The sequence below is a fragment of the Eleutherodactylus coqui genome, chromosome 5 (assembly GCF_035609145.1).
Source record: "Eleutherodactylus coqui strain aEleCoq1 chromosome 5, aEleCoq1.hap1, whole genome shotgun sequence".
In the NCBI taxonomy this organism is placed as follows: domain Eukaryota; kingdom Metazoa; phylum Chordata; class Amphibia; order Anura; family Eleutherodactylidae; genus Eleutherodactylus; species Eleutherodactylus coqui.
The window spans coordinates 26,237,378-26,249,664 of NC_089841.1; the positions used below are offsets into that span (position 1 = coordinate 26,237,378).

The window sequence follows — 12,287 nt, forward strand, 5'->3', positions numbered from 1 at the left end:
AACGGCCTGAGAGTCGATGCGGTCAGTGAGTTTGTGTACCTTGGAAGCACACAGATGGGAGGGCACTTCCAGACATCCTACAGAGAATAGCGCTGGCAGCCTTGGCGATGAGGTCCCTGAAAAAACTTTGGTGGAGGCAGAACATAACACTTAGGACCAAGATTCGATTTTACCAGACCTGCGTAAGGCCAATATTATATGGCTCGGAGACCTGGACCTTTCTGTCGCAAACCACTGAGCATCTGCAGTCCCTTCACATGCAATGCAAACGCCAGATTTTTCGTGTCCCTTAGTTCGACTTAATCAGAAACAGCGAGATACAGGCTCGCACGGGGCTTGAGTCAATCATAGAAACAATAACAAGGAGACGACTCGCACTTTTTGGTAATGTTGCACACTTGTCAGAAGTTGTCCCGGCCAACGGTGCTCTAACCGCAGCAATAGCTAGGAAAATCGAGAGACAACCCCCTTGGTCATCCGTCGCACTCGTGGGTGCAACAGATAGGCAATGGTACCTCCTCCGACATCTACACTGAATGGAACAATGCTCTCGGTTGTGGTCATTCTAGATTGGCGCTACTGACCATCATCGTCCAAGCCTAATAACTAACTAACTAACTCATCCCTTTCTGGTATTTATCTAAGTACTAATTAATCAAACCATGTCTGTGCCTTCTCATCCTGTTCTGGAATTCTTTTTAAGTGCAAATTAATCACATCATTTCTGTGCCCTCTCATGTTAATACGTGTATAAGTATTATTATAAGTGCATCTTCAGATCGGTTCCATTACACCTGAGGATGAACCCTGAATAGGTATGAAAGCTCGCTGTAACATCATGGATTTCTGTTAGCCATTAAAAGGCATTATATCTACAGGATTACGTGGTTTCTCTTACTGAGAACAATCACATTTTGTTCTACTGGCTAACACGGTACTCATCTTTTTTTCGTTCTGCAGTAACTCGGGACACGGACTCCATAGCCATTCACAAGACGTTTTCATTTATAAAAAATTTATTATACAAAATGCATTCAAGTCCGGCTTGAGCAAAGCATTCAATAAAAGACAGTTCTGTATTTACAATATTCCTCGCACAAGCAATAGTTTTATGAAATATTACATAACTTTAAATTCATATACAGAAAGCGATATGTAGGTTGTAGATGGAATCGTCATGGGACGTCGGAGGAGTTTGGGGATGGAATAGTCTTGTTCAATGTAGAAAAAAAAATAAAGTTATTGGTCAGAACAATCCCGGCACTCTATACCAGGATGTAGTACAATTACTTACAATCATTACTTTCTCTTAAAGGGGTTTTCAGAGTTACTTTATTTTTCCCACTGTATCACCATGCAGAAAAATAATAAAATAGACCATCACGTCTCTGGTGCTCCATCGGCACCCTTTACAAACGGCAATTAGCCTGTATATGCAATGTCACACCCACTGAGTAATAGTCGACTTGTCCTCCGCAGTCACCCACTAAACCATCGACCCCCGAACCACCGGCCAGAGCGCTCAGCGCACCATCTGAGTCCTCCCCCAGTCTCCTGCATGCTGTGCTTTGACAGCAGGAACAGGAGGAGGCAGATGGTGCAGTGAGTGCTTTGGGCAGCGTCAGCGTCACATTGCTACTGTCATCCAGTGGTTCAGGGGAAAAAAGGTTCTGCAGATGGGGTGGGAGGTTGCGGACATTCGGATCCAGAGCTGTAGTCCCACTGTGGTCCCAGTGATTGTTGTGACAGAGGATGTCACAGGAGATCAGGTGACCACTGCCATCAATGAGAGGCTGCAGCATCACCGCTTGCTCTCCTGGCATTGGCGCTCACATCCTAAACGCCACGATGCCAGGAGTTTGGGAACGTGACACTGCAGCCACTGATTGGCTGTAGCAGTCACCTGATTTCCTGTGACATCTGTCACAACAATCAGCTGGTCTGCAGTGCTAGATCTCAGCGGAGGGGTAGGTATAGTTCACTTTATTATTTTAATGCAGGAAGCCTTATTGCAGCCGGGTTGTCCAGTAACCGGCGTACCCCTGTAATGTAATGTGTTAACTGCATTAGGGTTGTGACAGTTGCAGCAATAGCACAGCAGTGTGGTTTGTTTCATACTTGTATAAAACAAAATCACTTTTTATGGAACTTTTTTTTTTTACAAACTTTAACATTTTAATAAGTTTAGTTATATTTTAAAGAAAACTTGTCGTTTTTAAAAAGTTTTGATTTGGTGGGGGAGGGGGTGCCACGACAGCCACAGATCGCTAAAAAAATGGGCAGAAGCACAAGGCTGAGCGCTGTGCCTGTTCAGCTGTCATTGTGAGTGGTGTGCTGGCTCTAAAGACTTCCTATGAAGCGTGTACACCGATCTGAGCAGTGATGAGGGACTCCGATCAATCCAAACTGCTGACCTGTCACTAGGAGTTGTCAAACGTTTTTAGAAAGTTAAGTTTGTTTTTTTAAATATACAGAATAGGCAGTTTAAGCAATTTTGCAATTTATTAACTATTATGTCCATGTTGCTTTGCAGCTAGGTGAAGACGTTGTCAGGGCTATCTGTATTCACCCAATAGGATAGCAGAAGATGTTAGCAGATCAGAAGGTAATGGGAAATCTGAACAGCACATAAGTGATTGGTCCCAGTGCCATCATGGCAGGATATAAACACGTCTGCCCCACTGGACATCCCAGGTAAGATACTTTGTTCCTTTATGACATTTCCTTTCTGCCCAATTTTTAATTGTTCCAGACAACCCCTTTAACCGAGAGTAAAAGGAAGATATATACATTCCGCATCTTTGATTATAAATTGCGCTAACATACAGTCAACTGGCATTAGTGTAATAAGTCACTCGCACACTGTTAAAGGGGTTTTGTCATAAAAAAAAAAAATTATCTAAACTTACCTATTCCTTCCCTGTGTGTCTCCTTATCACATCTTCTCCTGGTTGAGCTTCTCCACTGCCCCAGATCAGCTCACTGCAGGCTGGGCCCAGCTTGTTATGAGGGCTGCTTATCACAAATTCCTTCCGGCTGGGTCAGTGAAGGTCACATCCCTGTGCTGTAGCTTCACTGCCTAGGAAGGAATTGTAATCTATTTCAGAGATAGCTCTCTTGAACAATCTCTGAAGATGATAGGCAGTCCTCCTGCTGGCCTGTGAGCTGTGACGTAACGTACATTGAAAGACTGCCAACCAAATGTACGTAACCTCACAGGAAGGAGAAGATTCAGGCAGTTGGAGGTGAAGTGACCATCTGGACTGCAGGAGACAGGAGAAGATAGGGGAGGTGAAGATCTGGTAAGTAGACTGATGGGAGAGGAATAGATTAGTATAGCATTTTTCTTTTTTAGTGACAGACCCCTTTAAGTAGGTCCTAAATTACATAAAGAATTCAATATACCCATCACCTTATGGCCTGCCACGCTCTGAAGGTCTCCTCTGTCTATTCCAGCTACTTCCCTGCAATCCAGCCCCCTGTCTGATGCTTATCAGGCACCATCTTGAGAGAGATTTTTTTACTTTTAGTTTCACATCCATCCCATGATGCATCTAAACAGCATTAGCTGAGGCTATACCATTCAGCCTGCTGGGGGAACAGTTTAAATAATCAATATGTTCTGTATTCATCTATATAAAAAGGTACAGACCATAAGTATACAGTCAGGGGGATGAGCTGTGATTTCCTCTATTATACCTGTGTGATCATCAGTAACTGTGACAGTGGGGCCTGAGTCCCCCTATAGGCAGTTTCTGTGGTAGATCCACAGCATCATCCAAACTGAGAAATTGAGTAGTTTTAGGCATCATAACTCCAAGCAGATCTGAGCTGGTCAGAAATGAGGAAAAAGAGGCCAGGAGATTGAGACAAAGAAATGACTAACCAAGATAACACCAGTTCACCATATATACTGGGGGGAAGGAGGGGGGGGGGGGAGTAGCTGCATAATGAATTAATTAAAATTTTTTAAAAGACCGGATTGGCCATTTAAAAAACAACATTAACATGTCGTCTGGTGGTTCTCTCCGAGGTAGAAAATGTATTTTTTCAGTTACTATAGAAGAAAGACATGCTCAACATTACATGGAACCAAAACCGAAGAACAGGTAAATCCGTGTAGCGACAGAGCTGAGATGAAAGTTTTTGCGTCTTCCGTGACGCCAGCACCACATGAGCTCCACGGAGCACAACATTTCTGGTAGCAGAGGAACCACGGGGATCGTGCTGTGAAGAGGTGCAACCCAACATTTGTAACGTAAAGAGCCTCTGTCACCATGTTTTTGCACCCCTCTCTGAGAGCAGCACAAGGTACGGTGGTCACACTGATTACACTGATAGGTCTGCTGTGTGGATCTGTGCAGTAGTTTGGGAGAAACTTACATTCATCAGTCGCAGCACATGTACAGAGGACTACTTAAGGTAGTCCTGGATATTCAGGAGCTTCAGACTAGTACCTGCCACTGACTGCCTATTATTGTGCATAGAGAGCTGCCAGTCATTGGCTGGAGAGTGGGGTGGGCGTGGCTAGCTGCAGGAATAGGCAGGACTAGTTCTGTGTTTGGTTGCTACTAATTAAATGCAAGTTTCTCCCAAACTACTACACAGTTGCACACAGCAGACACGTCCCTGTAATCAGCGTGCCAGGCACTACCTTATGGTACCCTCAGTGAGGGCAAAAATAGATGGCGACAGATTCCATTTAAGGACATTCTAAAAACATGTACGGGTGTATTTACATGGGCAGTTGTTTTTTCTATGTGTTTATGTGATTTTTCTGTGTGATTGTGATTGAAGGGGGTTCACCTTTTTTTATTTTTACCATGGGCACATGTGCTAAAAATGGATATAATTACATGAAAACAAGTGCAATACATTTTTTAATTGCATTCATAGACCCGAATGGGCAATTTTCATCTGAAAATCCCAACTAAATACGACATCCCCTCGCGTGACTAAACGGTTCAACATAACCTGCATGACTTCCGGCTGATCTTGGTCTGATAATTGTACAGAGTGATCATTTGTACGGATATACCCTACATGGTGGCTTCAGATGAGCGTATATGCAAATGTGCTCGCCTCAGCGTAACATATTTGGGCAGTGAACAGGGTGTGATGAGGTAGATGTACGCACGTGTCAGCGCACAGTACTGCAGTTTCTGCGCACGCAGGGCCAGTTTACACACACGTGCGACACACCCCTTCCGTGGATTAAAAGGCTATTTAGCCTAATGAAGTCCACATGGGTTCCTCTCTTCAGGGAATTGCGTAGCGTATTGAGCTTTTGCGCACCTGCATTAGACTTCTATTGGACTTTTGGTGTACAAATACGCTGGAAAATAGAGCAGTAGTATCTTTATACGGCACAAAACCCATCGACATCACTGGGATGTATTCTCTGCGCACAACAGGTCTATATTTTACTTGTGCAAGAACATGCGCAAATACGGTCGTGGTTACACGGACATTTTCCTGTGAGTTCATTCACACGGACTGCTTTTCTCTTGAACCGATAGTCCTACTTTGATAAATCACACCTTGGTTGGTTCAAGAATTGACAATTATTTTACACGGGAGGGTAAAAAAACAAAAACAAAAACAAAAAAACAACACACATTACGCTTGCATGTCATGTGATTAGCACGCAAGTTCAACGTATCTTTCAAGCATTTTGCTATTGGAAACACGTGAGAGAAATTTTTTTTTTACACACATTCGAAAAACGGATCTACATCCAATGTAAATATTATGTTTTGAATCACAAAAACCCAACACGCACGCAGGAAAATCGCAGGTGAAATGATCCGTTTTTCACCCACATTGCACTCGCCCACATAAATAACACCAGTATTTTGGCTGAATCAATAATACTTTGGTTTCTATAAACTGCTAAATCGGGTCCCTTCTTACAGTAACCAGGTATCATCAGCTCCCATGCAGTGCCGCTCCTATCTGCGTCCTGAGCATATGTCTGCCGGTCGGAGCTGTCGCTCTCCATCAGCCAGGAAGATCTGCATCGCTTTATAAAGCATATCCACTCCAAGACGGCGGCGGCGTGAGGGCGGCCAGTTTTGGACCTGTCCATAGCATACACCTTTTTTTTGATTGGTCAGCATTTTTAATCCTTAAAAAAAAAAAAAAAAAAAGATATATATTACACACATTGCAAGTCAAAGCTACGCAAAAGGTAATTGAACATTAAAGGAGATGTCCCGCGCCGAAACGGGTTTTTTTTTTTTTTAAACCCCCCCCCCGTTCGGCGCGAGACAACCCCGATGCAGGGGTTAAAAAACCCACCCGCACAGCGCTTACCTGAATCCCGGCGGTCCGGCGTCTTCATACTCACCTGCTGAAGATGGCCGCCGGGATCCTCTGTCTTCATGGACCGCAGGGCTTCTCTGCGGTCCATTGCCGATTCCAGCCTCCTGATTGGCTGGAATCGGCACGTGACGGGGCGGAGCTACACGGAGCTACACGGAGCCCCATAGAGAAGAGCAGAAGACCCGGACTGCGCAAGCGCGGCTAATTTGGCCATCGGAGGCCGAAAATTAGTCGGCACCATGGAGACGAGGACGCTAGCAACGGAGCAGGTAAGTATAAAACTTTTTATAACTTCTGTATGGCTCATAATTAATGCACAATGTATATTACAAAGTGCATTATTATGGCCATACAGAAGTGTATAGACCCACTTGCTGCCTCGGGACATCTCCTTTAACCCCTTATGTCGCTGCTGCCTGGGCTCTGTGGCTGCCCTATGGCTCTAATCATTATCTAGGCGTAGTGATAATAGTAAAAACAAATCAATATGATAGTAAGCTCACTAAAACTAAGGCGCAGTACCCAGGAACCTCCCACCTATCAGACAAATGACCTCATTTCAGGCAGTCAAATACTCTACCCATAATCCACTAATAAAAAGGACTACTAATTTTACTTTAATTTCTCTTCTTTCTTTAAAATACTGTCCCGATCTTTATAATGCAGGAGGTTAATGAGAACAGTTTTTGACGCAGCACCCGGTGGAGGTGGTTATGAGAACAGTTCTCGGCGGGCACCCGGTGGAGGTGGTTATGAGAACAGTTTTTGGCGCAGCACCCAGTGGAGGTGGTTTAGTAGGAACTCTATGAGCCCTTTCCACAGCAAAGAAAGCGGACAAAGTATCTTCCCCAAAAGTTCATTTCAGCCACACTCAAAAAATTCTCTCGGATACAATCCTCCCACCCTTATTAGAACCGCCACCAGTCACAAATTATTTCCCCTTTACCCCATTTCCAGATTATCTGCTTTATATTACAAAGTACATTACAATTTTTTCTTCAGTTTCATTAATTCGTTTCTTTGCTTTAGACAATCTTTCAATAACTTTCTATAAATCGTGTCTTATAAACCTGAGCAGGGAAACCAGAACTGTATTGCTGTTAGTCAGAAAAACATTGTGTAGAGTAGGTTCATTTTGCATATCCACATCACTAGCTTGTGCTGAAATGGCCTTTGTAATAGTATCTGCAGAGGCAGATGAAGCAGATGCAGCATATAAAGCGGGGCCATGCTTACCCTTCTCAATTAGAGTGATATAACGTATTAAAACTCCCATCAGAGGAGGCAAATGCAGATGTATATGTTTCATGAGCACTTCTGACCAGGGTTGAAGGAGAACTTGAACGAGCAAAGGCCGCCAACCAGTTAGTTGCATAGTGGCATTTCTCAAAAAAGCGATCAAAGCGCTCAGTGCATTCCACATAATCACCTCGCTTATATTCGCTGTTACCTCCAATGTACGGACAGATGCACGGTGCAAAGTATTGCAGTAGTGTTTGCAGACACTTGTGCCTGAGCGCCATCACGGAGCGCACGTACGCCGCCAGCTTCTTTACTCCTCGTCATTCCAACTCTGTTAAACGACAGACAGGCCTCACAACAATCCACAACAGGAACGCTCGTGCCTCACAACCAAAGGCCCACGGACCAGCAATATGGAGAGCACTGCAGAGTTACAAATACCATCTCAGGAAGAACACCAAGCTAGTATAACGGGTGGGAGCGCTCCTGGTTTGTCTCCACCGCTCACATCCCGCTCTAGGCCACACCGCACATGGGAGCGCTCCTGGTTTGTCTCCACCGCTCACATCCCGCTCTAGGCTACACCGCATGTGGGAGTGCTCCTGGTTTGTCTCCACCGCTCACATCCCACTCTAGGCCACATCGCATATGGGAACGCTCCTGGTTTGTCTCCACCGCTCACATCCCGCTCTAGGCCACACCGCATATGGGAGCGCTCCTGGTTTGCCTCCACCGCTCACATCCCGCTCTAGGCTACACCGCATGTGGGAGCGCTCCTGGTTTGTCTCCACCGCTCACATCCCACTCTAGGCCACATCGCATATGGGAGCGCTCCTGGTTTGTCTCCACCGCTCACATCCCGCTCTAGGCCACACCGCATATGGGAGCGCTCCTGGTTTGCCTCCACCGCTCACATCCCGCTCTAGGCTACACCGCATGTGGGAGCGCTCCTGGTTTGTCTCCACCGCTCACATCCCACTCTAGGCCACATCGCATATGGGAGCGCTCCTGGTTTGTCTCCACCGCTCACATCCCACTCTAGGCCACACCGCATATGGGAGCGCTCCTGGTTTGTCTCCACCGCTCACATCCCGCACCACATATTAGGCTAGGTTCACACAGGGCGGATTTGCCGCGGAATTTGGCCGCGGCAAATCCGCCCGCAGCCGCTAATCTCGGGATTAGCCAGCCATGTGGATGAGATTTCTCAGAAATCTCGTCCACACAGGACGACCAATCCGCTGCGGTAAGTCCGGCTGAAACCGCAGCTGCCGCAGCCACGGTTTCAGGAGATGCAGCATGTCTATTTCCTTTTTTTTTTGTTTATTTTCGTCGCGGCCGCGCTCTCCTCTATGAAGCGCCGGCCGCAACGGAAAAGCGAGCGGCCGGGCCGCTTGAAAGCCGCCGCGGCTTAAACCGCGGCGGTTCTCCCGGCGGAAATCTCGCGGTTTTCGCTGCGGCCAAACCGCGAGATTTCCGATGGGAATACGCCTATGTTTTCTCCCTGATGTCACACTGCGCCTGTGTGCCGATGCAATGTTTCAGCGTTCTTAAACTCCCTGACACTAGAGAGCTCTTAAATCACACCGCAATCAGAGCATATACACTGCAATACTGGTTGTTGGGACTGATTGTTCCATCCACAGTGGGCATGTAGTCACAGAGGCACACACTAGATGGAGGAAGTGGCATTTCAATGTTTTTGTGGCATTTTACATTAACCCTATCCAATCCCATTTCCCTGCCACCCACACACTTCTCAGCTCTTATATATTTTGGGTGGTAAAGCGGGTTGTGGATTCCTTGGAATTACTCAACAGAAACACCTAAAAATGATCTAAATGATCTGTTGTGATGATCTTATTAGCAGTTTTTTGAAAATCAAACGTGAGTTAATACATATATTACACTATATGTATATATATATTTGTGTGTGTGTGTATATATATATATATATATATATATATATATATATATATAAAAATAAACAGTATACAGAAGAGAGCTCCGATGCCGGACCGCTTACCTGCATAGTGCTAGAAACAGGTATCGGACCTCACCTGACATGGAAGCTATGCAATGCAATCTCAATGCCGGAAGAGGTCCAAAACTGGATTCGAAAGGGTTAAATGAATTCAAGTGGGTAAAAATGCTAAACATTTCCCAAACTAGATCATCTATCTGCAATCTTTGTTTGGAAGGAGGGTCTACAAGACATCAGCAAATATTCCACAACTTGTTTTCTACTCTACTCAAAAAGCCGGATCCAGCTATATATCTCAATACTGGTGTGCTATATTGAAGTTATGTACTGAAAAGGAAGGCGTGGATGCACTACACTATAGTATGGCACAGGGGCCCCTGGGGCCCCTAAAACATGAATTTCAATTGTGCTGTGGGCCCTGTGAGAGAAAGAGAGTAAAACCCAATTGAAAAGTTGAAGAGTAGCATGTGAAGAGCTGAAATCCGCTGTCTACGTCTCTGTAAGTCCCGTGGGACCGCTGCTATGACTAATTAAGGAAATGTGATTTCTAGTATGCCTTGTGATTAGCCACATCCCAAACCAGGCCCAACCATACCCTCCAAACCATGTCCACTTTCACCTAGTGTTTTATGACAAAGGTGGCAACCCTACCGCCAGGCTGTGTGGGGAGTACAAGGGCAGAGCTTATGTGCCCCTGCGATCACAATGACATGTATGTCCATCAATTTGTAGCAACTACCCTGTACCTTCTGCTTAGGTTTGGAAGGGGTTAAAGAGAGCGGACCATCACTGTTGGCTTTACTCTCCTGAGGGGACGGGGAACTGAAATAAACAAAGCTCTCACACAAAAAGTGCTAAACATAGTTCCTTCAGCACTAGGACACGAATGCCGGTTATTCCGTTTTTGCATTAAAGGGGTTGTCCAGGTTATGTAAAGTGCATTTTAATAAGTCCCCCATGGTGTATAATAACAAAGCAACCGATACTCCTCTTTCCTTGGCCCTGCCGGTGGCTCGAGGTCTCCCTGTTGATGTCATCTCTACAGGCTGCAGTCAGCCTGAGCGGTCTACAAATAGGCTGCTGCAGCCAATGACATTGCCGAGTCATCTTCACAGAGCTCTATCATTGGCTGCAGCAGCAGATTTACAGGATATCACAGGCTGACTGCAGCCTGTAAAACAAACAGCGGCAACTGAAACCACCGGTGGGGGACAAGCGGGTGAAGAGAGTATCGGCTGCTTTATTTTACACCCACTAAGATGCCCTTTCATAACTTGGACAACCCCTTAAAGTCCATGGAAATATAACATTCAAAACCCACACAATATATTACACACATGAAAACAACTGCTTGAATAGATAAAGTGTTACCAATGGCGTCCACCATGCAAGCTTCTCTTGTGTAGGCCTCTACTGGGATGGCGTTTTGGAAGCAGTGCAGAGACAGCACACCCCGACCGCTCCTCCAGATTTCTAGAATATGCTGGACTTTAGAGCAAAGCTGGAAAACAGAAGACAATAGATGTATACAACATTAACTTCTCTTGATGTCAGAAAGATAGGTGGGAATAGCATACGCTGGGACCTCTGGGACCCCCACCAATTCTGTGCTGAAAGGAGCGGCAGAGACAGTTTTGCACTACATCGCTCGCACCGAGTCTCCTCCCCTCTAGCGGTGCGGGGATCTCCAACACTGTCCTATTTCAGTTCCCGTACTCTTTGTAAATGCCAGGGAATGGGAACGTTTTGTCAGATCACAAAAATCCAGCTGCTTTTAACATATGAAGACATTTAAAGGGTAACTCATTTAAGTTTTATTTTGTAAATGTAGAGAATAATCGATGCTAAGCATTTTTGCGATGTGTTTTATTAGCCTGTTCTGTACATTCTTCGCACAAAACACGTCTTCAGCTATGTAGCTAGGAAAATCCATATTCACTTAACATAGAAAAAGAGGGCGCTACAGCTGTGCCTGCACTGTTTTCTCTAGTGCAGCCACAGCTGTGACCATACAACACTGTATTGATAAATGCTTTATATTTTATTGGTTTTTAATCTTACTTTGTCGTCCTATGCGCCGCTGCTCCGTCCCCCCACCCCACTCCCTCGCTATAAGGCCTCATTCACACTAGCGCTGTTTTAGCGCAGTATAGTGTGCGGAAAAAAACAATCCTGCCTACACTGTGCTAAATGTCACATGAACAGTCAGCTGCCCTAGGAAGAGAGAAAGAAGCAGGCCGGCAGGACGTCAGGATTTCCCCATAGCAGGTAGAGAGAGGGCGGGGCTATGAGGGATTAACCCACAGCCCCGCTCTGTCTCTCCCTGCTATGGGTTAATCCCCCATAGCCCGCTCTCTCCCTGCTCTGGGTATCCCTGAAGGATATCCTCATAGCACAGATAGAGTGGGTGGGGGGCTGTAGGTCTTCTCAGAGAGATTCCCCATAGCTCCGCCGCCTCCTCCCACACTCTCAGGGAAGCCCTGTAAACCCGCCTCCCCTCTATCCCTCTGATATAGGGAAATCCCTTGGGAAGAGAGGTGAAGGGAGCCCCATACTGTTCCCTGCTGCTGGGGAATTGCCCAGCAGTGGGGTTGGAGGAATACCCCGCTGCTTACAGAAGCACATTTAAAAACGTGCTGCCCAGAAGCACATTTCAAATGTCCTGTTGTAAATTCTGGTCAGTCCCTGCCAGGATTAAGGGAACCCCCTGGGCTTCCCCTCATCACCGTGGGGACTA

General features: G+C 45.9%; 2 protein-coding genes and 1 long non-coding RNA gene across 4 annotated transcripts in view; 2 read left to right on the forward strand and 1 right to left on the reverse strand.

Moving 5' to 3' along the window:
• LOC136627344 (zinc finger protein 345-like) overlaps positions 1–12,287 on the forward strand; it is a 501,744-nt gene that overhangs the window by 184,464 nt on the left and 304,993 nt on the right. The window lies entirely within an intron of this gene.
• LOC136627354 (uncharacterized) overlaps positions 1–12,287 on the forward strand; it is a 40,432-nt gene that overhangs the window by 2,966 nt on the left and 25,179 nt on the right. For both annotated transcript variants that reach the window (XR_010792782.1, XR_010792783.1), the window contains exon 2: positions 2,534–2,694. This is a non-coding gene — a long non-coding RNA (uncharacterized lncRNA). The remainder of the gene's footprint in view (positions 1–2,533; positions 2,695–12,287) is intronic.
• ANKLE1 (ankyrin repeat and LEM domain containing 1) overlaps positions 3,935–12,287 on the reverse strand; it is a 37,285-nt gene continuing 28,932 nt past the window's right edge. Inside the window, exons 8-9 of the mRNA XM_066602363.1 lie at positions 10,922–11,051; positions 3,935–6,127 (exon numbers count right to left, since the gene is read on the reverse strand). Coding sequence (XP_066458460.1) covers positions 5,952–6,127; positions 10,922–11,051 — 306 coding nt within the window. The 3' untranslated portion in view covers positions 3,935–5,951. The remainder of the gene's footprint in view (positions 6,128–10,921; positions 11,052–12,287) is intronic.